This window comes from Sinocyclocheilus rhinocerous, unplaced genomic scaffold (genome assembly GCF_001515625.1).
Source record: "Sinocyclocheilus rhinocerous isolate Xijiao unplaced genomic scaffold, SAMN03320098_v1.1 scaffold938, whole genome shotgun sequence".
NCBI classification, from domain to species: Eukaryota; Metazoa; Chordata; class Actinopteri; order Cypriniformes; family Cyprinidae; genus Sinocyclocheilus; species Sinocyclocheilus rhinocerous.
Window position 1 is genome coordinate 1,335,611 of NW_015665007.1, and position 27,372 is coordinate 1,362,982.

General features: G+C 36.6%; 3 protein-coding genes and 1 pseudogene across 10 annotated transcripts in view; 1 reads left to right on the forward strand and 3 right to left on the reverse strand.

The window, feature by feature from the left end:
* The window catches only part of LOC107730836 (arf-GAP domain and FG repeat-containing protein 1-like), a 25,171-nt gene extending 15,948 nt beyond the window's left edge, over window positions 1–9,223 (reverse strand). For all 6 annotated transcript variants that reach the window (XM_016541776.1, XM_016541772.1, XM_016541774.1 and 3 more), the window contains exon 1: window positions 8,368–9,223. In XM_016541776.1, coding sequence (XP_016397262.1) covers window positions 8,368–8,534 — 167 coding nt within the window. In that variant the 5' untranslated portion in view covers window positions 8,535–9,223. The remainder of the gene's footprint in view (window positions 1–8,367) is intronic.
* A 592-nt stretch (window positions 9,224–9,815) lies between these two features.
* LOC107730839 (39S ribosomal protein L44, mitochondrial-like) lies at window positions 9,816–13,210 on the reverse strand. Its single transcript, XM_016541779.1, has 5 exons — window positions 13,038–13,210; window positions 12,192–12,414; window positions 11,869–12,114; window positions 11,018–11,196; window positions 9,816–10,720 (listed from the first exon to the last, which is right to left on the reverse strand). Exons 1-5 carry the CDS (start codon window positions 13,208–13,210, stop codon window positions 10,543–10,545), a joined length of 999 nt encoding a protein of 332 aa, XP_016397265.1. The 3' UTR covers window positions 9,816–10,542.
* A 1,608-nt stretch (window positions 13,211–14,818) lies between these two features.
* Window positions 14,819–25,911, reverse strand: LOC107730840 (mitochondrial fission factor homolog B-like). 3 transcript variants are annotated; one of them, XM_016541782.1, is made up of 9 exons: window positions 25,757–25,911; window positions 23,760–23,973; window positions 21,853–22,022; window positions 21,612–21,703; window positions 18,071–18,177; window positions 17,941–18,004; window positions 16,436–16,489; window positions 16,238–16,322; window positions 14,819–15,115 (listed from the first exon to the last, which is right to left on the reverse strand). In XM_016541782.1, exons 2-9 carry the CDS (start codon window positions 23,971–23,973, stop codon window positions 14,984–14,986), a joined length of 918 nt encoding a protein of 305 aa, XP_016397268.1. In that variant the 5' UTR covers window positions 25,757–25,911; the 3' UTR covers window positions 14,819–14,983. The 3 variants fall into 3 exon arrangements, with proteins under 3 accessions (XP_016397268.1, XP_016397266.1, XP_016397267.1); XM_016541780.1 differs by lacking the exons at window positions 17,941–18,004; window positions 18,071–18,177 and adding an exon at window positions 21,470–21,472; XM_016541781.1 differs by lacking the exons at window positions 17,941–18,004; window positions 18,071–18,177 and having other exon boundaries at window positions 14,820–15,115.
* Window positions 25,912–26,708: 797 nt separating this feature from the next.
* The window catches only part of LOC107730818 (multiple epidermal growth factor-like domains protein 6), a 65,115-nt pseudogene continuing 64,451 nt past the window's right edge, over window positions 26,709–27,372 (forward strand).

The window sequence follows — 27,372 nt, forward strand, 5'->3', positions numbered from 1 at the left end:
GTCTTTTGATGTTATACACTAGCTTTGTAAGAGAAACAGACTGAAATTTTAAGTGTTTATTTATCTTGTACAGTGGTTCTCAACCTTTTTTGCATCCAAGGCCCTCCATTGTCAAAGACAATATTTGAAGGCTTTTATTAATTTCCATGCCTTTTCCAGGTCTACAAATGACACTTTTAAAATTCCCATATATTATACAGTATATCCAGTGTGTCCAGGTTTATGGACAGAAGAAACAGAAGCCATCTTACAGCCCACTTGGAAGTGTGCTAAGGTCCCCTAGTGGATCCCGGCCTCTTGGTTGAGAGACCGATCTTGTAGCCCTCAAAACAAGGGCAAACTCAGCCCCTTTTTGTGCTTCACAGAAATAAAGTCATATGGTTTTAACCAAAGTATCTCTAAAGTTCATCAGATCTCTAGTGATTGTTGCTTTGCTGGTCACAAGCTAAAATTGGCCAGGACACATAGAATGCAAACAGAGAAATAAATGTATTCCTTAAATTTAACATTTTATATTCATGCCAGTGTTGAAATCATCCCCTGAACTGGCTGTACTGAAATGGGATCGACCTCAAAGTGAGCAAACGGTCTCTTGTCGTCCGGCCTGCATTCTAAAAAAAGGAGGTCCTCACTTCATCAGGCGAAAGGACGACACACTTCGCTCATGAACATAGACAAGAAGCATCAGAGACAGGACAACGGAGACTGGCTAAACACATGAGCATAATTATGATCTCATCTTAGGGGCGGGGCTTGTAGAGAATTAAGCATCCAATAACATTTATGAATCACAGCATAAGTCACTGAGAAATTACAAAAAAAAAAGAAGAGAGATTTATTCCGAGTCACCAGGACAACTGAACATTATTTAGATCAGGATTCAGGACACAGCTAGATGGATTTACACCTATCTTGGGCGGCATTGCCAAATGAATGACCCTGACACACATACTACACAAACATGAAGAGAAACACAGGCCTGATCCCACGTGTACTGGGTTACTTGCATTTGTTCCGAGGGCTTTTATTTGACTAAAATGCTGCCACTCAGTGCAGTGTTCAAAAGAGCGCTGATGTTTTGTTTTAATGTTTGAGATGGAAAGTTAGCTAACAGTGCCTAAGGCCAGCGCTTAACGTTTATGAGTAGAGTGCGAGAAAGCCATTTTAGCTGGTGGTGAGAAGCTCCGGCATCGACTTCACACTCTGGGTGAGCCTGCAGATGCCACATCTGGTTTCATTAATGAGAAAAGCCACGAATGTGAGGTGTGCTTGTGAGATTGGTGGTTGTATTGGGGTTGTGTGTGTGTGATGATGCTCAGAGCAGGTGGATGATGGGCTCGGGGAAAACGGGTCAGAAAATGGGCAAGTGGCCAGTCTCCACACAGCAATAATGTATGAAAACAGAGAGAAAGAGGAATATGTAGGTTTGTGAGGTCTGTGAGCGTCAGGGTGTGTCAGAGAGTTTACTCAATACTCTAGTTCCTCTTAAGAAATCACTGCAAGCAAAAATCTTGAAACTTCCTCTGAACACATCAATGCAAGTCATCAACAAGCCCACAAAACACACACACACACACACACACAAAACAAAAAAACATCTGACATAGCATGTCTTGAGAAAGGTATTACGATAGACTACCATTCAAATGTTTGGGGTCAGTAAGATTTTTTAATTTATTTTTTGAAAGAAAGAAATGGTTTTATTTAATAAGAATGCATTAAATTGATCAAAATGACAGCAAATGCACTTATAATTTTACAAAAAGAGTTCCATTTCAAATAAATGCCTTTTCTACTAATCAAACCTGAAAAAGATGTATCACTATTTCCACAAACATATTTCTAAAGTATCATGTGACATTGAAGACTGGAGTAATAACTGCTGAAAATTCAGCTTTGCCAACACAGGAATAAATGACATTTTAAAATATATTCAAATTGAAAACTTTATAGTAAACTTTAAACTTTTTATAGTGTAATAATCCTATTTCGTAAGATAATTTCGTAAGATTTCGTAAAAATAAATGCAAGAGGGACTTAAAAAAACAAAAAAACAAAGTTTTGAACGGTAGTGTACAAACTACTCACCAGACTGCAACGTTGCACAACTCACTACATATAAACCTTTTAGAATACCTTTTAAAATAATATTTACATGCGGCATACCAAATAATGCCCTTTAGCCATGACATCACAATACAGCATGGCCATGGGTGCCTTATCACATTTACAAAATGATTACTGCTTAATATAAAAATTACAACATTTTATGATGCAAAGATAAAAAGTTATCTAAATTACATCTAAATGCATAAAGAGCAATTACTGTAAAAAATTATTATTATTTTTTTTAAATTGATGATTTCTACATTGGCAAACCAGTCAACAGGAAATGTCACATGTCTACACAATGATGATAATCAAAGTCAAGACAAGACCTGCGGTGAACAGAGGTGAACAAGATAGAGAACAGGAAAGAAAGAAAGAAAAAAAGAAAGAAAGAGCAAGAGTATGTGGGTAAGAGAGAGAGAGGGACGGGGGAGAGACAGAAAGAGAGATAAAGCAAGTCAGTGAAAGTGAGTGAGTTGAAGAATTAAGATAGATAGATAGATAGATAGATAGATAGAGAGAGAGAGAGAGCCGATGAGAGAGAGAGACCCACCCTGCACTGGAATGTGTTTGCCCAGTAACTGACCCTACCATAAAACTAACAGGGAAGTGTTTGTGGGCAGCTCGACTTCACCCAATCTCTACTCAGGTAACGCTTCTCTTTCTCAGGCCAAAGATCTGTGTTCCTGCTCAGAAGTTCATGGAAGGAAATCACGTTCAGATAGTGGTCAGCTGATATGGCTTTTCCCAATGATGCTTGTCGTGATATCTTATGAGCAGGTTGATCAATGGCCAATATTATACTGATGATATACAGTATAGGGTGAATCCAGGTAAATTAGGTCCATTTCGGCCACCGAAAAGAGTTATTTTTTCTTTAATTTACTGGAAGTTGCCCTACATAAAACAATGATAGCACTAATGTTGGAACAAATATTTCACAATTAAAAAAAATTATAATTTGAATTCAATAATCATAGCATAAATTTCAGTCCTACTGTGATTTTAACCATCAAATGAAGTGAATATGTGAGAAGTGTGAGTGGAGCAATGGCCTTTCACACATACACACAAGCACTGACACAGCTCTGAAGTGAGAGGACAATGTGTACTTCCTGTCCTACTGTTTCCACTTCCTGTGCACATGCAGACCACATGCTGCTGATGCAGCAAATACTTGACATACACTTCCTTTTCAAGAAATATACATATTCACTGATATGGTCATATGTACAAGCCAGAGAATGATCAGAGTGATAATAAATGCACAGATGAGAGTGTGCGATTAGAGTTCAGATCAGGTGAAAGGAAATGAAGCAAAATCACTACAGGATATTAGTCACAAACACAGAGCTGAAGAAATCAAAGCTATTTGATAAAGTGTTGGGGATGACAGAGGACGTAGAATTTACAATGTGGGACGAATTACATGCTAAAGTGTAATTTTTTGGGTTAGGATATAGAACAAAATAATAACTAATGCCCAGAATTAAAATCAGCCGATAATTATGGCCCATGGCTGATAACAGATAAATGGCTAATATAAAAAAAATATATACTATTTTATCAAAATAAATAAAAATCAAAACATTAAAAACAATCATTTTAAATATAAAAGTATGAAAAACTAAATAAAATAAGATTTTCATTCATTTGAGATTTAATAAAGATTATATTTATCAGTTTATTAAATTATTAGTGTTTTAAAAGATGAGCTAAATTGAGCTTTAGATGATGGTTAATTACCTGCACAATCTAATGAATTGAAACCTAATTCAGCATATCACTGAAAAGCTTTGACAAACGCTGTGTAAAAGCAGCATGTCAAAATCTACATTCAGTTCTTCAGTATTAAAAGTTAAAATTGGGAATCACTGGCACAGTAATCTGGCAAAGCCAGAGGATCATCTCCCCATGCAAATGCCCTAATTAAAATCCAACACTTAATAGCTCATACATTAATAGCTTAGCATGTTAATCACTCACTTTTCACATAACCCACACAAGAGAAAAGTGCATATATTATGCTTTTGACTAATATGTGCTTTTAGCTAAAAATAAGGTGTAATGAGGTTAAAAAGGCTAAATGCACAAGTGCAAAGATTGTATTAAAAAGTAAAAAAAAAAAAGTCACATATTTGCAGACTGGTTGTGAGGAGAATCGCATGCTTTGGCTGACTGACTGCATATGCTCCAGTGCAGCGAGAAAGACATCTCTCTGGTGATACTGAAGTCATTTTAGAAGCTGGTGCTTAGAAAAGAACCCAATTATCTCCCCTGATGGAGTACTAGGACAGTCATTGTTCACAGACACCCTTAGCAATGGCGGGACATTTATAGACAGTTGGATACTTACAAAGACATATACATAGCAATAATAGAACGAAGAAACAAGTTAGCATTTTTGCACTTCCGGGTCCATCGTCCCGAGGTCAATGGGTCTGTGGTTAATACAAGCTCAACATATTTTAACATATTTTCAGGTAATACCCCACCCATGGTTTTTAAAATGATTTTTAACATGACTTGGAAAAAGTGGCTTAAGTGGTTAAACGGGACTACAGAGGATGTCAGGGATATGAAACATCATAGCAGCAAGCAGGTAAACTCTACTAGATAACTCTAGGTAAAATCTACTCACTAGTCCACTTAAGAGTTTTCAAAAGCTTAATGGTGGTGGCGCTGAAGTCATGTGACCATGGTGTAAGATTTTTATAGCCTCACTTTAGCTTTTTACTCCTAATGATTGTATTTAGGCTTCAAAATTAATTTGTGAAGATTATTTTGATGAACAAAATGTGTAAGAAGCATAAACTTTGATTAGTCGCAGAGTTAATTTTCTGCAACAATCCAAAAACCAATGGAAAAATCTTGTTGGCTTTTCATCGATGGAACCAGCATGTAGGGGTCGACAAATATGTGTTTTTCAGGGCTGATGCCGATACCAATTATTACAGATCAAGTAGACCAATAACCGATATTTTGAACCCATATATACGTCTATTGTAAAAATGAAAATTAATGTCAAAATTAAGAATAACAAGGGCTCTGACAGAAACTTTAAATGCTTTTAAATTATTTTAATTAGCAAATCGGTTTTAAAAATACCGATACCGATAACCATAAAAATGCTTAATATCGTCGCCGATAATCAGTCGACCCCTACCAGCGTGATGCTAATTTCCAGGTAGGCCTACCAAAATCCGTCATCCATTGTTACTTTTTAGTTAGTTAAGTTTTATGGCTATCAGAGTGATCCACCTAGACAACTAACTATCAGCCCTCACAGCTGGGCTCAGGCTTGTTCAAATAGACCTGCCACCATTTCCAAATGAACTAACATGATCCTGAACCCCTCTCCTCACTCCAGGACTCCAGAAGTGTTCAGCTAGAACAACAACACACTCATATTTCTTTTATTTGCTCAATCGATCGCACCAATCTCACTATCCCCTCTGCTCTGCTTTTTTGGAGAGTTATTGAACATTTCTTTGTAATTTTGTAGAGAGGTCACTCAGAATGACATTCCAGAGATCTCAGTATCTGGACAACAAGAGGACATCAAACCACACTGCACTAAAGCAAGACCATTTATCAATAGCTTTACTCAGAAACAGTGCCAATATATCAAACTGTTTGTTGCATTTCTCTCTGAAGTGCTAACAAAGAAGGCAGATGGTTCCTGTACTTTCGTGGGATACAGTGAGAGATCATTCTCAAACATCTCATTGACTTTTGAGGGAGTGGCTTAAATGTAACTGTTTGGACTCAAACAATTGCAAGATTCTTCTAAAAACTCAAAGATGTAAAGATTCTAAAGTCTAACAGAATTGTCTTCTCATCCACTTGACTGCTGGGAAATCAAACCCTTTTTTTAAGCAAACCCTTATGTTTCAGACATGACTAGTTCAGACAAGTTTAGACTCTATGAGACAACTCATCATCAGAAACACAGATTTAAAGAACACAACCAATTCTGATTCTTCATGAAGACTTTGAGCTTATGACTGAGTGCATATTAGGAGTATGAATGAAAAATGCTTTCAAATGGACTATTCTATTCCATTTTAAATTCTGATATCAAGGCAAATATGTGTAAAAATGGGAAAAAGTGGGTCAGTTTTCATCGTATTGCAAACCAAGCATAAAATTAGGATTGAATTACACTGCAGGAATGCACACATTTCTTCAAATATGACATTTAGCCCACCATCTGCATCAGCAATACTGTACCAGTGTGCTCTTCAAACATAAGCAATTTAATTAATTTTATAATAATACTACTAATTAATTCTGTAAACCAATGAAGAAGATATTTAAACAGTGTGACTGTCTTGATGTAAAATTCAATAAATACAGGTGCATCTCAATAAATTAGAATGTCGTGGAAAAGTTAATTTATTTCAGTAATTCAACTCAAATTGTGAAACTCGTGTATTAAATAAATTCAATGCACACAGACTGAAGTAGTTTAAGTCTTTGGTTCTTTTAATTGTGATGATTTTGGCTCACATTTAACAAAAACCCACCAAAAAAAAATATGTGGGCCATTCCATCTCAAGTGGTCCAAAAATAAAAAAAAACATAAAAAACCTTGTGGTTTTGCAATACCAATAAATAATGTTAATCACTCCCCCCCAAAAAAAATTGTTTTAAATTTAAATTAGTCAAGTAACCTCCATTGCACCACTTAAGACAGACTGACCCATATGCAAAAAAGGTTATTCCTATTAATTCAGGGAACCATGGCTGTCAGCTTCATAGATGCAAGGAAGGAATGTGGTTTACTTATTTTTAACATTTACTTAAATTCAAGAAACTCTGCATCACATACTTGCAGGATGACTCTTGCGATCTGAATTAAAAGGCATTATTTTAGGAGCATTTCCAACTCTTAATCCAAAATCCCCTGAACTAGATGCCTGTTACACTACAAGGCTGAAATGCTGATACATGACACACAACTGTTCACCATTACAGGTAAATTCATAAATTATCTATCTAAGATACAACGGCACTTTAAATGCATCATTCAATGAAGATTCTGCCAATTTAATGGCATGTTTTAGCATTCATTGAATTTGATGTTTATCAACTAACAAGGGAGAGTAAACTACATGGAAAAGGACATCCGTGTAAAAATCTAAACTACACAAGGACTCAGCATCCGATATCAAAAAGCATGCTGAAGACTGAACAATGCCAACAATATCTCAGGATGACCATTACTATATTACTATACTTATAATTAAATATTTTTTTCAATTCATTTTAATAAAATCTTTATTTTGAAGTATTTAGTTAGATGTAAATATAAACAAATAATAAAACATAACTAAGTAAATAATATGAATAAAGTAAATTATCAAAAGAAATATTTTAAAATATTTAAATACATCAGTACAGTACTATATTGTGTAGATAGCAAGATCAATATCTAAAAAATAAATTAATTAATAAAAAAAACTATCTAACAGAATGTCTACCTAACTATTCAGTATAGTACTGTACTTTTAGATGTGTTATTTAAATATTTTTTTTAAATATATTTATTTTGATACTTTTTTATTTATTACAATTTTTTTTTCACAATGATTTTCTCTAAACTTTTTCACAGATCACCTAGCACTCCTCTGATCTACACCATACAAGCAACATAAAGCTGAATATAAATTCAGCTTCGTTTTAGGGATCGTCAAGCCCTCCGCTATCAGGACAATACTGCAGGGGTGAACACACCCTTTGCCACATGTCAGCATGTGTCTCTGACTATCCAGCTCTTCCACATGCTGTATAGAGGTTTATCTGATCCACAAGGGCCAGTCCTTACTGCTAGATACGACAATGCAGGACACGAGTACGAAAAGACCAGTGATATGCCCACAGGTAGCTGCTCAAGTTTGCTGAAATGGATTGAGAGCAAGACACACATGATGTTACTGCATTAGCCCAACCACCCACCCATCACGCCTGGTTAACTGACAGATTACCAACCCCCAATAAGACAACAACCCATTTACCCACCCTTATTTACATGTTAAACACCCTAACAATAACGTTTATGTAAATGGATCAACAGGTGGGTTAAAACAATCGGTTTCAAAACCTATAGAGCTGCCTAACTAGACATGTTATGGCGTCACGGGCGTTAAATAATGCGGTTATGATGTCTAGACAGGCAGCCCACTAGGGTTTGAGACACAGCCGGCGTGTGAAAATAAAGAGGCTCAGACAGAGATAGACAGGAGGGTGGCTCACAGGATGCCTGAGCAAGACGTGCAGACGAACGAGCCCACGGTCATGTTGGCGTAGGTCGGGCCGCGCTGATCGCAATCGAAGCACTTTCGGTTGGGCGCCAAACTCGTCATTTCCCGCAGCATCTTCAGGTGTTTTTCCTCCTGCTTTCGCTTCGCGCTGGCTGCCATGGCCGGAGCCGTTAATATAACGTCGGTCAATTAAAAAATAATAGTATAATACTAATCCAATGTGTTTGATATTAGACAGGGTCTTCCTTTAAATCGTATCACCGGGAAAGGGAAGGTAAGATGGACCGGAGTTCTTCCAAAGGGCCTCACGTTTCGCGAACAACGGGCGAAAAGCGCCGTAGCGAAGAGAGGAGGGGTCCTGAGGCGCAAGGCACGTTCTTTAACAGCCAGCCTGCCCACCCTACTTTCACTGCCACAGTGAGCGACTCAACGGCCAGCCCTCCCACTCTGTATTCAGTTCTATTGCGTGCAGTTTAACATAACGACCAACAGGGGGCGAGAAGTACTCACCGGAAGCGCCACCAAAGGACTCGATGCTAAAACTGTCCATAAGACTTGTTGTGCGGTGTAAATCTATATGGAAATATAATAAATATACACTCATAAAAGCTTCGCTCAATATTCGTACTTATAAGTGAGAAAAAACATGATGTTTTTGTGTAACAAACCCACTAGCACCAGTGCGAGAACTCTAGTTACTAATCACAGGCGCCAACTAGGATCACGTGACCACAATCGAGCCCCGCCCACAAGACTTCGTGAGTGCACGCTCTCGCCCTCATTTAAATGTTCTTAACCCGCAGCGCCCTCTAGAGGAACACAATGGATGTATCGCAATAACGCAGCAATTCTCTGCGAGAGTGACCTAATTCAGAGGGTCTGGCTTCGCCGAGGACATAAATCGACTTTATTAAAAGATGGCCATGGATATGTATAATGAAGTGGTAAATGAAGCTGCGTAAATTAAATAAAGCAGTGTTGCATTGGCCTAATGCTGTATATTTCTCACATTTCTGTAATCACATACCTTTAGTGTCTTGACATTAAACCGTTTCAAATGAATTCCTACACTGGAAAAATGGTGTAGGAACAATTTTCACATACTGAATTAAATGGGAAATTTAGAAAGGCTGAAATAGTTTTATTGTAAATCATACTGTAATTGTTTTATATGCAACTTCAAAAAACCTTTTTACAGTGTACACCATTTTTTTTCAGTATAATTTAGACAATTACATATAATTTAAATGATTATGAAACACAAAATATCCCCAAGAATTCCTCTCTCTATACAATGCATGTAAATACAATATTTTAATGTGTTAAAGAAATCAATGATGGAAAGAAAGATGAGGCACCTAAAGGAAAACCTACCAAAACTTTCTATGAAAGATTTTAAGTTAAATTCTAAGTTACAGATTGGTCTGTTTTATATTACAAGTTTATTTTAAGTTTGGCTGGCTTTTAAAACAAATGATCATGATGGTTTGCTCATCAGGGTTCATCAAGATTAGAGATGTAGCAAGATGGATAAAATGGTAGGAGGAAAACATTTAACACATGGAATCTTCATACATAATTTTGACAATAATTTAACATTCAGAAATATCTAGCAATTATTTGCATTTCTAATCACTATGACTGTACGACTGCTGGCCAAGTAGAATCTGACTGATTAGATGAGTCAAATATCTTTATGGTGACAAACTCAGAGCCACCGTGCAAAACCAGTATCCATGACAACACTAAAAGTCCTGCCTAAAAATTATTTTTGCATTCCATCCAGACTGAACACTTCAAGTGGAACATTTTGTTCAGAAATTTTTATTAGCAACCAAAGCTTAACATTTATATACATCAATTTACATGTAGCAACACATCTAAAGAACGTGCACCTGCAGAGCAGAAGAATGCTCTTAAGGTAGATTTATATGAAGTTTTTAATTGCCATAGTCTGTGGTACATCAAGAGTTTCAGTCTTTTCTGGCATATTAAATTGGACTCCAGTAACTCCACAGCCACATTTCAGCAAAAGAAATCGAGTTTCACTCTACATATAGTTGTGATAAAGCAGATGATGATGAATGTCGGTTCGTCAAAAAGTGTCCCACTGGAATCTGCTCTTTAAGCTACAGTACAAAACATTGACTTTTGTAGTCAGTGTCATTTATCCGCTGGTGAGAGCCTGTGTGCTGGGCTTCTGAAGCTGCTCATGGGGGGCAGTGTAGTCCCACGGTCTGCGGTTCTCTGTGAAGCCGTAGAGTTTCCTCAGAGCCACGCGTGCTGCCTCCTCTTCGGCTGCCAGGACAGTCTCGCCTGGACCCTGAGCCAGCAGCTTACGGTCACTGACACAATATAAAAGAGGCAAAAAAAGATTTGACATTTTAAAAATCAATCAAAAACCTAAACTGAGAGGAGTATTGATTGCACGCTATAGCAGTGGGTCTGAAATTGTTTCTTGGAGGAGACCAGAATAAATTTGACTCAGCCCTGAGAGACACTTCAGATTGATCAACTAGAGATTCATTTACAGACCTTGGAGAATATAGATACTTAGCAGCATGACATTACACAATGCTTCATAAATGTTAAATAACTTTCAGTGAAATAAACAACAAAGCTTATTAACCCTTGTGTCATACCTATACAGGCCGACGAAATAGAGAGGGAGGACAGTACTGGCGCCGGCAGACCGGATGAGGCGGGGCTCGGGTAGAGCTATACCTTTACAGGTCAACTCTTTAACCAGCAGCCCCATGGGATCAACCACTTTCCACATGTCAAACAGATCTTTCCCTATTAGCTGAGTCACCAGGAAATCCTGCAAAATCACACACCCAACAGATGGATCAACATTTAGTGCACAAAGATTAGGGTCTGTAACACACATAATACAATAAATATAATATAATAACAAAATACACAAATTCTATAATTAGATTTTTTTTTATTTTTATTAATTTTAAATTATTTTACACACACACACATACATACATACATATATACATACATACATACATATACAGTATATATATACACACATTAATTAAAAATATATTTTTTGTTAAAATTATATATCTACAGGTGCATCTCAATAAATTAGAATGTCATGAAAAAGTTCATTTATTTCAGTAATTCAACTCAAATTGTGAAACTCATATATATATATATAAAATTATATCTATATCTATCTATAAGAAATATGTACAATTATTCAAAATGTAAAAATAATAAAATATAAAAAATTATATATAATTTTATATTCTAAAATTAAACAATTAAGTATAAAATTAAACACATATGTTATATTAAATAATAATGATATTTCACAATGTTACTGTTTTTCTGTATTCCTGGCCAAATAAATGCTGTCTTGGTAAAAATCGTAATTATTATTATTCAAAACTTTGGATCAGTAGTGCACATTATATATACATAATTTCATATAAAAACAAAACATGAAAAGTTAACTTTAAGGGGACTCTTGTCTTACCCTAATGAAAAGCCCGGCTCGCACAGGCCCGCTGCTCTGCTCCAGAGCACCAATCACAGCAAAGAACGTTCCTTGCAGGGTTTCATCTGGAACAGGAAACTCTGCACTCATCGTCAAATCCTCTACTGCGAGGTTTCGTGCGACGTGACACATGACCTCTGACCCTGTCAGGTGGCCTACAACGGCTGCCACACCCTCCTCAGGCAGGCTGGGAAAGCTGCCCCTGCACCAGTCACTGAGGAAAGCCTGTACATAAGAATAGAAGGAGAGGAATATGAATATCATTCCAATTATTCCAGCATGAGACTCATCGGTGTTCTCACCTTTGAGAACTGTTGACCGTGCACACACAGCTCGCCGTTGTCTTTCAGGTTGAGGGTGGTCGTCTCCAAATCGAGGCCCAGCGCTCGCCTCCTCTCCTCCTCAGATCGCAGGTAACACGTGTTCACAAACGCCGTCTTCAGAAGCTCCAGAGAGAAACTCTCCCGCAGTCGGGCACTGAAAGCCTCCACTTCAGCATGGTAATCAAAGTTTGGCTGCTGGGAGCTGATGGGAAGAGAAAAGAGGGTTCAGGGTATCTGCAGGACTTTTAAGCTCAAATTTAAGACCTGCACAAATAAAATGAATACCATATGAGTGTGGTAGGGCAATGTCTATGGTAACATATTAAACTGTAAAATGACTGTAAAAAGCATGATTTATAGTTCAGATCAGACATGTCTTTGAAAGTGAAAGTGAAGTGACGTGTGGCCAAGTATGTTGACCCATACTCCGAATTTGTGCTCTGCATTTAACCCATCCATGTGCGCACACACACAGTAGTGAACACACACACACACCGTGAATTTGCTGTCATTCAAATTTAGTTTATATATTAAAATATAAAAAAATACAGGTTTGGAACAACATGTAAATAAGCATTTAAAACATTAAAAACAGAATTTAAATTTTTTGGGGTGAAATATCCCTTTAAGAATGTTTATCAATGCCAATCATCTCAAAAAGGCCTATGATAAGACATACTTAGACAAGCTATTTATTATATATTTCTCAAACCAAATAATAGTATTATTATAGGTCTCTAATACTAAAACGTAAGGTAGGCAGCTCACTATGATTTGAGTCACGGCCGGAGAGAATCACAAGTGGCCTTGAGATGTTCTACTGACCGTGGCTTTGGAGGTGGAGGTCCCTCCATCTTTCTCTTCCTCTCCATGATGAGTGTGTAAGCCTTCATCCATCTCTTCTTCTCTCTGATGTGTGTGAGCATCACTCCTCTGCACACATGAAGGTAATGCAGAGGTAACACAGCGCGACTCACGAGCGCCCTGCACGCCGCCATGACAGCCGCGACCTGACACTGCGCTGTCCGCGAAAGAGCGACGGAAAGCGAGAGGGAAACTGTCCACAGCGCCACCACGTGTCCGGAGCGCTGAGTTTGTGGTGTCTGTCAAGGTGGACTCCATAACTAAGAAATTAACATGCCAAAAGTGATTCTAATTACCCATAGTTGTGTACTATCGTTTTTAAACGGTAACCCAAAGATCCCAGGTGCGTGCTATTTTTTAGGACAACAGGGTAAAGACTGTAAATTCATATATGCACTTTTCTCAATGTCGTGTATTATTACATGCTTCTTTTTATCTTTATTTAACTTTTTTTTTTTTTTGTAATAATCATCAATATGGCATTTACTTATTAGTACAATATTAAAAGCATGAATGACCATGGCACTTAATATAAGTTCTAGTGTTGTTATTGTTAATTAAAACTAAAACTATTAAAAAAACATTTTCGGTAAATGAAATAAAGCTGAAATAATATATAAATATTAGATGAAAAGCTTAAACAAAAATTAGAAATATTGCCATGGCAACTAACTGGAATAAGCTTAAATTGGAATACTGCAATAATGACAAATAACCTGAAACTAAATTTATTTAATTTATATAGGGAAAAAAACACTTAACAAAATAACTAAAATGTAACTTAAAACTTAACTTGAAAATATAATAAAAAAATATTAATAAATACTATAATAGAATAAAAATAAATACTAAAATAACACTAATGAGTACATATTTTGCAGCTTTGTTTGGATTTTTAAAAAAACGTTTAATCTGTCATTCGTAAGACCAATAATTATACTTTATCTTCAGAAATGAAGAAAACAAGCAAATCCAGAAGATTAAAAGCAGACAGTATAGAGTGCAGTTCACTACTGTTGTCATTTATTCAAATAAAAGCGTTTGCAATACAATGTTTATGACTCTGTGAGAGGAAAACTGAACGTGTATCATTTCAGTAATATCCTGCAGAAAAGGTTGTAGCAGAAATAACAACATCAGAATATTACAATAATGGGCTGTTGTACATAAATACTGACTAAACTCACACTTAACAAGTATGGTTTCTATGTTTCTAGTAACATAGATGTACACTATGTACCTAAAATCACAACAGTCCCTAAATATTATTATTATTTAATATTATATGAATTTCTTTTGTCGATGATATATCAGTGCGTTCCATTCCATTGGTCTCTGTAAAAGTTGACATAACATTGTTCTAATTTTGTATAGTAAACCTATGGAAAAATAAATGATTACAGCCAAAGTTCAAAGACAGGTGAAGTAATATATACATCTGGTTCATGCTTGGCTTACACAAAAACAAAACAACAACCCAAAAAGTAATGTACAAAAAAAAAAAAAAAAAAAAAAAAACAAAAAAAAAAAAAAGAAAAATAAATGATTACAGCCAAAGTTCAAAGACAGGTGAAGTAATATATACATCTGGTTCATGCTTGGCTTACACAAAAACAAAACAACAACCCAAAAAGTAATGTACAAAAAAAAAAAAAAAAGTACAAAACCAAGAAAAAGAACAATTATATAGAACAAGAACAAATAATAAAAAAGTATAAATACATATTTATAATAATAAAATAAAACAGACACACTCAAACAAAGAAGCTATCCCTGACTTTACTGCTCTTGCTGAGAAGAAAATAAAATGTTTTAGCCATTCAAAAAACATGGCTAAAGTTTGACACATAGAGCAGAGGGGCGGAGTTCTGATTTTGCCCCTCCCACATTGCTGAGTCCATGTAGCTTTAGCGACGGAACCACACCCAGCTGTTGATAAGCCAGAAAGCTACAGTGATGGAATACATGAACATTTCTCGCTTGACTCTCTCTTTGTTCTCCTCCTCCAAGAGCTGCAAACGCCGATTCAGCTTGACAATCTGTAGTGTAAGAAATTAATACTTTTATTCAGCAAGGATGCATTAAATTGATCAAAAGTATTAGTAAAGACACTTATAACGCTACCAAAAAAAAAAAATGCTGTTCTTTTTAATTTTCTGTTGAACAAAGGATCCTGGGAAAAAATTTATTAAAGGGATAGTTCACCCAAAAATGAAAATTTGATGTTTATCTGCTTACCCCCAGGGCATCCAAGATGTAGGTGACTTTGTTTCTTCAGTAGAACACAAACGAAGATTTTTAACTCAAACCGTTGCAGTCTGTCAGTCTTATAATGTCAGTGGATGGGAACCACGGCTTTGAGATCTCTCAAATGGACCACTGACACTCTATCTACAATCTCAATTAGGAGTGTCAATGGTCCATTTGAGAGATAGGTGGCAGTAAATCACTTATAAGTCTGCAATCCGCCGTAAAGCAAGCAAGAAGAAGAAGACACCTCACCAGCAGGCTGAAGAAGAAGACCCGAACGCGCTCAGGACAGTTCCGACATCGCGATGAAAATCAGAGGTAAAAAACGATATAAATACTGTTCAGTTTCTTGCACAGACCGATAGTTTCATGTCTTTACACATTAATGTATCGTCACGAGCCGCAGGGTTTTATTTGTGTATGTTTTATGACTGTCAAAGCCGTGATTCCCATCCAGTGACATTATACGACTGACAGACTGCAACGGTTTGACTTTAAAATCTTCGTTTGTGTTCTACTGAAGAAACAAAGTCACCTACATCTTGGATGCCCTGGGGGTAAGCAGATAAACATAAAATTTTCATTTTTGGGTGGACTATCCCTTTAAGGTTTCCACAATGATATTAAACAGCACAACTGTTTTCAACATTGATAATAATAAAAAGATCAATAAAGGCATATTTGAATGATTTTTGAAGGATAATTTAACACTGAAGACTGGAGTAATGATGCAGAAAATTCAGCTTTGCACCACAGGCATTTTTTGTACTGTTTTATATTTTTAATCAAATAAATGGTGAGCATAAGATACTTTTTTCCAAAGACATCTGAATGCTAGTGTGCATAAAATATGTTTTTATCTTTTACGTTTTTTTTTAAACGCTGCACAATATTAAGCAGCGGAATAATACCTGTCTGCGTAGAGAGGTGGCGTCCACAACAGCCATGTCATCTGCTCCTCCCTCTATAGTCGGGTCCAGTGGGGCCAGGGCATGCCTGTCAAATACATTATTTCATTTCATAAGACACTGAGATTGTATTGAGAGGACAGAGAGAAAAACAAATTGAGAGAAAAAACAGATGAGAGGGAAGAGATGAGAGGAAGTTACCTGTTGTCATGCTGGGGGTTAGAGAGGGTTGAACCCCCTCTAAGAGATGGCTGGCTGAGAAGCGGATATGGAGAAAGTGAGAGAAGGAAAGGACAAAAGAAGACATACACAGACAGACAACTTTAATAACATGCAAATGCGCTTTAACTAATATAAAATATGTATATGCTGCAGGTGGTCTTTGTCTCACAGACCCTGTCAACATTTTTTCTAATCAAATAAACCTTGCAAAAGAAACCAGCCAACTGCACAGGTGTAAACACAAAAATATTAATTTTAGTCTCATTTTCAGACAGTGGTTTTACATAAACCTACAGTAGAGTTTAGTGCCTGTCAGTGAAACTGAAGTTAATGCCAAGCAGGTCACAGAGCACAGGAAATGAGCTCATGAATAACACCTGTACAGTGCAGGTATTCACAGAAACCCAAATTAAAGGAATGTTCCGTATTCAATGTAAGGCTGAATCATTTCACAGCATTTGCGGCATATCGAATACCAAAGCAAATAATTTGTACTTGTCCCCAAGTACAAAAATAAATAAATTACAACCATTTTCAACATTGATAATAAAAATTGTTTCTTTAGCAGCAAATCAGCATATTAAAATGATTTCTGAAGGATCATGTGATGCTGAAGACTGGAGTAATAGCTGCATGGAATTCAGTTTAAACTACATTTGCAAAATGAATTACATCACAGCCATAAATTACATTTTAAAATATGTTACAACAACAGTTGTTTTAAATTGTAATTACTGGTTACTGTATTTGTGATCAAATAAATGTGTGTGTGGGTATTTTAAGGAATATTACAATAATAAAATAATCTAAATATAACATAAATAAATTCTCATGTAAAAAATATACAAGCCTCACATTTCATTTTTTAAATATAGCTGATTTTTTTCTTAATTTAATTAAAATAATAATATTTTTTTTTGTGGTTATCATGCCAGAAATGCTGTCAATAGATCTTGAACTTGTAATGAACACAAACATTTCTTTAAAAATTATACAGCAATGCCACAAACTGCTTGTGTAAACTTAACTGAAATCTAAAAGCTCAGGGAAAAAAAGAGAAAGGATTCAAACAAAAGAGAAAGAAATAAAATCTTGCGCACATTACTACTCATGCTAAACATAAAACCCCAAACCAAGAGGCTGAGGAAGAAATGGAGCTTAGGAAAGCAGCGTGTCCACATCCAACAGCAAACAACACAAGCTGTCATTTAACAAACTACCTCCTAAAACTTAAATGTGTAGGGTGTTGTGCTTTGTGGTTTAAAGTATGACATTTTGAGGAGGACTTTTTGTCTGTCAGTCCTAATATGCTTAGTGTATTTTCTCACCAAATCAGAGTGACACGTGAATGTCTATCAGTCGTAGAGGACTTTGTTCCTGGCCTAATCTAACACATTTGATTGGTTACTCAGTGAAGCAACATCTAATTTAGCCAAAAGTCAGTCTCTCATGGCATATTCAGGGGGTCTGATGTCAAAGGTCACCTGCGCTGGTTCTCGTCCAGGACCTCCAGGACCTGCTGGTAGGCCCGACGGGTACTGACATACACTACCAGTCAAAAGTGTTTGAACAGTAAGATTTATAATGTTTTTTAAAGAATTCTCTTCTGCTCACCAAGCCTGCATTTATTTGAACCGCGGGCGTTGAAGAGGTTAAACCCGTCCTCGGCACCACCGAGAGGAGCCATAGTGCGCAATGCAGCAGAGGGGGAGGCAGTCATACTGACCGAACCACACACACACAGAGAGAGAGAGAGAGACGTAACGAAAGTACAAGAAAGGAAAGGTAGAAGATAAGAAAGAGAGAAAGTCCAACAAATTTTAGGTTTCAGAAAGAAGGAAAAAGAAGGAGAAAGAATGAAATAGAAGTCGGAGAAAATAAAGACTGCAACAGATGGGCAACAGCCTCACCATATATACAAAAGGTTCACAAGCCTTCAACAAGCCCAAACAAGCAAAATCTCATCGTTTTAACAACACAAACACACAAAGCCGTCTCTGAGTATCACAACCTCAAAAGCAGATTTGAAACGGCTGATCTCACATCAGACTAACGATGAGGCTGTTTACTGAACCATAGAATCCATCCACACTAATTCAAACTGACACAACTTCATCTCTGAGATCCATAAAGTGGTCTGCTTTAAAAATAGTGCACATCAAAAACAGCTCAGGATTTATATCACGATATATTTCTTAATTTCGGTACGATATAATTCCGATATCGATATGAACACTATTATAAAAAAAGCCTCATAAAAACTGCCAAGAACACCTACAACAGATGTCTGTGCATACAAACGTCTGAAAAATGAATTTTCCAAGTCTATGAACCTCCTCCTATAAAACTATATAATATTTAAGAAAAAGAAACAGCACAAATAAATTAATGTTTACCTTATATCAAACTATGGTACTGACATACACTACCAGTCAAAAGTGTTTGAACAGTAAGATTTATAATGTTTTTTAAAGAATTCTCTTCTGCTCACCAGCTTTTAGAGAGATAAAACTAGCGGTTTTCCCGGTAACGGCTGTAATCAAAGCAGCTCAGCGCATGAGTGCTACTTTATCAGTTAAAATGAAAATGTCATCGAAACTTTTCTGAAGACAGTCGGTTTCCTTCAGAGATACATTCATATAAAACACCCGCCGTGTTATGATTTTGAAACGTGCAGTGCTCATTTTTATTCAACGAAGTTGCCGCAAATAAATCAATGTATGGGAAACATTGGTAATGTATATCGAAATATCGGAAATGTGTTTAAAAATCATATCACCGTTATTGAAAAAAATTATATCGCGATACATATTGATATTGAATTATTGTCCAGCCCTAAAATACAAACCCTTCAACAAGCAAAATCTCATCCTTTTAACAACACAAACACACACAGGAGTCTCTAAATATCACAACCTCAAAAGTGGATTTAAAACGGCTGAACTCACATCAGACGATGTAAACGATTTACCGTTTACTGAACCGTAGAATCCATCTACACTAATCAAACAGACACAACTTCACCTCTGAGATCCTTAAAGCAGTCTGCTTCAAAAATAGTGCACATCAAAAATACAGCTCAGGTATTTGTTATGTAAATCTCATGCCAGGTCATATTTCACCAGCCCTATTTTTCTTAAAGGGGTCATATGATGCTGCTAAAAAGAACATTATTTTGTGTATTTGGTGTAATGAAATGTGTTTATGCGGTTTAAAGTAAAAAAAACACATTATTTTCCACATACTGTACATTATTGTTTCTCCTCTATGCCCCGCCTTTTTGAAACGCGTCGATTTTCTCTCCGGCAGCCATTACTCCAAAGCTCAGTGTCACATGATCCTTCAGAAATCATTCTAATATGCTGATTTGCTGATCAAGAAACATTTTTTATTATTATCAACGTTGAAAACAGTTGTGCTGCTTAATATTTTGGTAGAAATTGTGATACTTTTGGTTTAGGATTCTTTGCTAAATAGAAAATTTTTTTCAAAATATAAATCTTTTGTATCATCATAAATATTTTTACTGTCACTTTTGATCAACTTAATGCATCTTTTCTGAATAAAATTATTCATTTCTTTAAAAAAAATCTTAATTTTAAGCTTTTAAACGGTAATGTGCATTTAAATACAAACAAATGTTATACAGGTGCATCTCAATAAATTAGAATGTCGTGGAAAAGTTCATTTAGTTCAGTAATTCAACTCAAATTGTGAAACTCGTGTATTAAATAAATTCAATGCACACAGACTGAAGTAGTTTAAGTCTTTGGTTCTTTTAATTGTGATGATTTTGGCTCACATTTAACAAAAACCCACCAACTCACTATCTCAACAAATTAGAATACTCCATAAGACCAATAAAAAAAACATTTTTAGTGAATTATTGGCCTTCTGGAAAGTATGTTCATTTACTGTACATCTACTCAATACTTGGTAGGGGCTCCTTTTGCATGAACTTTTACACGACATTCTAATTTATTGAGATGCACCTGTATTAGTATATTATATCCTGTTAAAATGTTCTTTTTACTAAACCTAAATTAAGCCATTTTTTTTACATTGAGATTTATACAGCATCTGAAAGCTGAATAAATAAGCTTTCCATCGATGTATGGTTTGTTAGGATAGGACAATATTTGGGCGAGATACAACTATTTGAAAATCTGGAATCTGAGGGTGCAAAAAAATCAAAATATTGAGAAAATCGCCTTTAAAGTTGTCCAAATGAAGTTCTTAGCAATGCATATTAATAATCAAAAATTAAGTTTTTATATATTTACGGTAGGAAATGTACAAAATATCTTCATGGAACATGATCTTTACTTAATATCCTAATGATTTTTGGCATAAAAGAAAAATCGATAATTTTGACCCATACAATGTTTTTTTGGCTATTGCTAAAAATATACCCAAGCAAATTAAGACTGGTTTTGTGATCTAGGGTCACAAATGGTAAAAATCTAAACTTTGATAAAAGACAGTTTGGCTGATGGACGTGACGCATTTAGATTAGTAGCAGAAGCCGTACTAGTCTTCATTTTATTGGGGTCTAGAAAAAGAAAAAGTGATGCTGGTCAATGGTGGGTTTACGTACTTTTACTGACAGACCAGCCAATCGGAAAACAGAAAACACAAACATGTCAAAACAAGGAAACAACAGGCTGAAGAAAAATGACTGATCTGTTTTTTTTAAGTACAAACCCTCCGTGTGAACAGCTCCTCGATGCCAGGAGTGGCCATTCATTAGAATTGAATAGATTAGAATAAAGAACAATAGAGTAGAGTAGAGCTGTCAAGCAGTCATGGCATGAGGGAAACTGACTAACAAAGCAACTCTAAACTACACGGACCAATATCACGTGTTGTTTAATATTGTGATAAAATTGACAAGTGTGATTTGCGCCACTCCTGTACATGCAATAACATGCACTGAGGTTAAAAAAGCACAAAAGCCAAACCGAAAGGGCTTGAAACTATACAATATACAGTACGTGCATGGTTCCAACTCACCCCCTTTGAGTCAGCGTCATGAAAGGAGAAAGAGAGACACCAGGGGGGAGGAAAAACATATAATTGAGTGAGAGGGCCATGTTGACAGGGCAGAGGTGAAACGAAAGTGCATATGCATGTGTATTCGTGGCTTTGCACTCACATGGAGTCGTTTCTGGCGAGCTGGCCACTGTGATGCACACTTGTGTTCTCGCTGACCGAGCGCTCTCTACGTGTCCTGGTTTGCATGCGCACCTGTGTGAAGCAGAAAAAGTAAATACAGACAGGTGTTCCTCATTTTATTAAACCCAAGCTGACACATTGCTATTCTTTTTTTAGTGACGTTCATTACCAGTCACATTTACACAGCTTCCGTCTTGCTAAATGTGGTCTGCCCCACTTACTTCTTCGCTGGGCTGACTGGCGGAGCTCGGCTGCTCCATTTCGAGAAAGTCGATGGGCCTTTCGCTGAGTGTGAGGACCCGAGGTGGTGTCTTGAGGGACAGTGTTGACTCCAGTGGGGTGGACTGGATGAGGTCCAGATCTCTGGGAAACTGCATGGAATTACTGTCTCCTACAAAAGAGAAATGAAAGTCAGTGGGGTCCAAAACAACTTTTTATTATATAAACAAAAATCTCAGAGAATATTTACTAAAATAAAATCTTCTTTTGTGTTCCACAGAAAATTATGGAAGCCCATAATTGGAAGCCCCAACCCTCTACATTGCGAGTAAATCACTCGCATATGTGACTAAATCTTCACTCTGGCGACTAAATGATGTCTAATATTAGCCAATTGCTAATAAATTCTCAGATTTTACTCGCCAGTGTGTGAGTTGGAGGCTAAGTATAAGTTTAGCTCAGATATATTTTCACTCGCCGAACACTCTCTGACTGAGCGCATCAGAGTTTCACTCTCCGCTAAGCGATCTGATTCTGTGCTGTTTTTCAGTTCATCTGAATGGATGTGCGACGCACAACGTACCGTAAACTCTAGTGTGAAGGCGCACTACTCGCCGTCGCTTTGTTTCACACACACGCGGCGAGAGAGGGAGAGAGCGAATTGACGCGCTACCTATGCGCGCTACATGTAAACGATATTCTTTGTTGTATTTTGCTGTCAAAATAACGGAGTTCCTTTGGAATTCTTCCGCTTTCAAGAACTACTGCTTTCTCCGGTAGTGGGCGGAACTAATGCGCAAACGGCAATCTCATTATCGTCCCTGTTTTGATTTCAGCAAATCAGTTCCAGCGAACGCACACAACCTGATTAATATTCATGAATCCAGTAGCTCATTAATCCTTGGTGCGTTTTATATTGTTCTTATTAGTAGAATTCGTATCATTATTATCTAATCAGTATTTCTGTTAGCTTTTCCCCAATGTTTTCTTTTTTCTTTTTTTTACAGAAACACTAGTCAGAATTGCGAGATGAATTGCGAGATATAAACTCGCAATTCTCAGAAAAAAAGTCAGTTGCAATTCCAGTTGCATCGTCCTGATGTCAGTGAGTTTCTTCAATGTTAAATATAGTTAAATGCCTGAAAAAAGGTCTGTGCTTAACAGCATTTTCACGTTTAATTCTAAATAAAAAACATCAAATGTACTAGTCCGCTTTACAGCATCATTGTGTTTAAAATCACATTCTTGCAACTATTCTAACTCAAACTGTCAGTGAAAATGTTTTTTTAAATATAAAGAGTGAAAGCTGTCAGAAGCTTAGTGGTGTAGTTCATTTATAGCCTATGTTTAGCTTTTTATTTCTGGTGTTTGTATATAGACTTCAAAAGTCATAAAAGTTGTGCTCATTTGTGAATATTATCATGATGAACAAAATATGTGAGTATCATGAACTTTTGTTGGTCACAGAGCCTATTTTCGGCAATAATCCAAAAGCCAATGGAAAAATCCTATTGGGTTTTTGTCAAGGGAACCAGGGTGATGCGAACTTCTGGGTTAGCCAACAAAAATCATCACTGCAGCACTCAATACCCTCTTCTATCCCACTTTAATGTGCAAAGATCTTCCCATTTCATCCCTGCCACTACAATTCTCTCGGGAACGTGCATCATTGCCGTGTGGAGCATCTCATGCTCTGAAAGTTCCTGCTCTTCAGGGTCATACGGAGCCACTTTGAGCTGCTCAGGAATACGCATTCTCTGACTGATGCCCTCTGTGTACTCCAGCTCATAGTGGATCCGGTTCATCTCCGCCATCTCGGCTGTGGGAGAGGGGAAAGCTGCTCCATTCATCTACAGGGAAAGAGGAGGAGGCCTGTGATGTGAGGACCTAAACATTTCCCATTTCATACCTGCCACTACAATTCTCTCGGGAACGTGCATCATTGCCGTGTGGAGCATCTCATGCTCTGAAAGTTCCTGCTCTTCAGGGTCATACGGAGCCACTTTGAGCTGCTCAGGAATACGCATTCTCTGACTGATGCCCTCTGTGTACTCCAGCTCATAGTGGATCCGGTTCATCTCCGCCATCTCGGCTGTGGGAGAGGGGAAAGCTGCTCCATTCATCTACAGGGAAAGAGGAGGAGGCCTGTGATGTGAGGACCTAAACATGTCAATCAATCAAAAAATTCTAAAGGAATGTGCACAGAATTCCTATTGGAATTCTATCATACATTGATTTGAAACCAATCTGAAAAGATTCAAATGGGATCAAATAGGAATCCTCTAAAGACTGGAATACACAACACGACTTTAAAAATATGAACAGATTTTTAAAATACTAGGCATCATACACTTATCGACTTTGTAAATAGTGACAAAGGAAAACTGGCCACCATACACTACATGACTGGGGATCACACACTACCAGACTTTCAAGTTGTTCCGATCACAACAAAATCATGCAGAAACGTGTGCCTTGTTGCTAGGAGACGCGTGACAAATGAAAACAACATGTCTTCTAAAATGGCTGAAAAGCTAAAAAAAATTGCAGTCTGTGACCATCACACACTATGCGATTTTCTATGGAATCTGTCAACTCCAATCTGCAGACTGGCACTGACTTTTGGCAACTAGTGTCAACTTCTCCAGACAGTAAATCGGTGGAAAATCGGGGCAAAAATTCGTGTAGTGTATTCCAGGCTTAAGAATCAAATACAATCTTAATGGATGCACACAATGTTTTGATATTTTCTTCCGTTAATTCTTTCCTGTACTGTGCTGAATCATTTTGAATTGGCTTTTATTTTTATGTTTTCATTTTAATTATAGTTACGTTTTAGTAATTTTCTTATGTGCATTTGTCATTTTCATTATTTTTTGTTTTGTTTTTTATTTCTATTAAACTTTAACCTGTTTTTATTTCATTGATTTTTTTGTAATTGTAATACTTTAATACTAAACTAAACTTAAAGTAAACTTGAATACTTTAGTAATTTATCTGATACTAAACTTTTTTTTAAAATTTCATTTAAGTTGCCATAGCAGAATTTCTAACTTTTGGTTTTTAGTTTAGGTTTAAGTTTTTCATCTAATATTTATATTTTATTTCTGTTACCAAAAACAATTATTACTAGTATTAGTTTCAGTTACCAATAACAACACTGGTTCTAAATGATCTGGTTTGGTTATGATTAAATCCAAAGAAAAATCCAATGAAGATCCCTTAGAATTCCTTCCAAATTATAAGACAGAATACCTCCAAACACCAAACAATGCTTCATAACCTTTCATACAGCAAAACCAGAATCACAGGTTGTCCAACCTGGCCTGTGACATTTTCCCCCAAATACAAAAAAAGCTCATAAGACTGTCAGCTTGGTTGTGAGGTAACTAAATAATACTACATTTATGTAATAAAAATAAATAACCGATCCACCAAAACTAAACTGCTAAACTGAAGCACAGAAAGGAAAGCAGCGGTCATCTGTATCTTGTGGTTTGAACATGAGATCAACTATTTCAGGAAGCAAAATGCCACTGATTACCCTGGCAGCTCCAAAGTTTAATCCTTAGTAAGCATGCCTACTGAATGAATGCTTTTGTAAATTGTGTTTCAGGAAGTTATCCAACAAAAACAACATCAATATGGACGTTTTTGGTTTCATGCTGGATACAAGGCAGCATTGACAGCAGCAGTACTACAGTAAAAGCACTTGCAATGTTTCGTTTTGAATGTTTGGGTGGACCAATTCATATCAAACAGAAAATACATAACAAGATTAAGAATTTTAATGTGTCATATTTGGGCCCTAAAAACGGTGGAAATAAATGATGAGTACATCAATGACAGCTGACAAAGGGCCAAAGCATGACCAAAAACCACATCACAACTCTTTTAGACTCATACCTTCACCGAGATCAGATCCGCCGACCGATTAGAGACGTTAAAGTGAAATGCAATCGTAAAATCCGAATATTTTGTGGCTTTTTAGAAAAAGACTACCAGCTCAACCTGCTCAACCCAGAACGCACCACAGCTGCGTGAAGCTGACGGACACTGTTGAACCGTATTGACAAAAGAGCGTAAGAAGCGCTTTTTCAAAATAAAAGTCCCTCGCCATGTCATTTAAAAGTCACGCGTTTTCACTTTCTCTACTGGTGAAAGTTTGTTAATTGTCACAGTCTTTAAAATATCTTTGAAATAACATAATAATTTACAGTTCGAGTTTATTTTGGGTCGCAATAATTAAAAAATAATTTAATTATTTAAGAATGATTTCTATTAAAGTTGTTTGACTTTTTGATTACATTAAAAAAAACATGATCCACCAGCTGATTAGACCCGTTAAGTTGTGGTAAATGGTACATTTTCTGTTACTTCACATGCAATAATGACAACTACAGGCACAACACGAAAAATTTACATTTAGTATAATTAAACCTAATTGGTTTGTATTGTGGTATTACAAAATCAAAAGGATATTCATAAATGTAAAACACAGAATTTGGGAAACAACAGCTATGTTATAGGGCATCGTGTTTCCATCGTGGCCCCTAGCGGTTGCGTGTGTGCGCGCGTGTAGTAAGTGTGCTTGAAGGAGCGCTGAGCGATTATCCAGTCTGTCTCAGTGAGAGCGGTTGAGGATACCAGCTCCATGACTGTAGGATGCTCGATTATTTCAGTCTGCAAGGATGAAGTTATTAACTACAGCACCTTTTACTCGTGCATAATGAACTGATCGGACACTTTAAAGTGGACGGTGGGCCCCTGAAACCTGCTCACCATAAGAGTGTTTACTGCATGCGGATGCTGTAAACGATGTGCTGCTCCGTGGCGCTTCTGCTTTGCTGTGTGATCCGTGTCTCTGAACGGCGCAGCATCACTGGACCTGCAGCCCGACATGTTAGTGACTGTATTTTATACAATATATTTAATTACATTTAATCAGCGTCACATTCTAAATTAGAATGCGTTGTTTCTGTAGTGATTTAATTGCTCTGTAGGTGTCGCCAAAAGCGCCAGAGTCCATGTGAAATTATATTCAAACATAAATAATCATTAAATAATTGAATTTATTCTGTATGCACTTGATTATCATATTTTGAATTTGTACATATATATTCACCTAAATAATATGTATTGTTTCAAACTGACTCAAATACTGCACTGTAAGAATTTGTAAATACGTTAAACGTGACTGAGGCCAGAGAATCAACCCCTCACTGAGTCTCCGACACACTGATTACAGGGCTGCAGTTTGGCTATAGTTTAGGGCCAAAAATGATCCCTAAAAATGGTCTAAAAACCTCCCTTTGGAAATTGGAAGTATTCAGGTATGCTTCTAATGGGAAAATCTATTCATAAATGAAAGCATATCCTTTTTGAACTCTAAAAATAAAAAATAAAAGTTTTCTTTCAGAGATGAGATTTGGCTTAGTCTATAGCAGTGTTATCTTATCATTTATATACTATCAGTGTATTTATTAATATTTTGAATATAGCTAGTAAAATGTGTGTGTTGG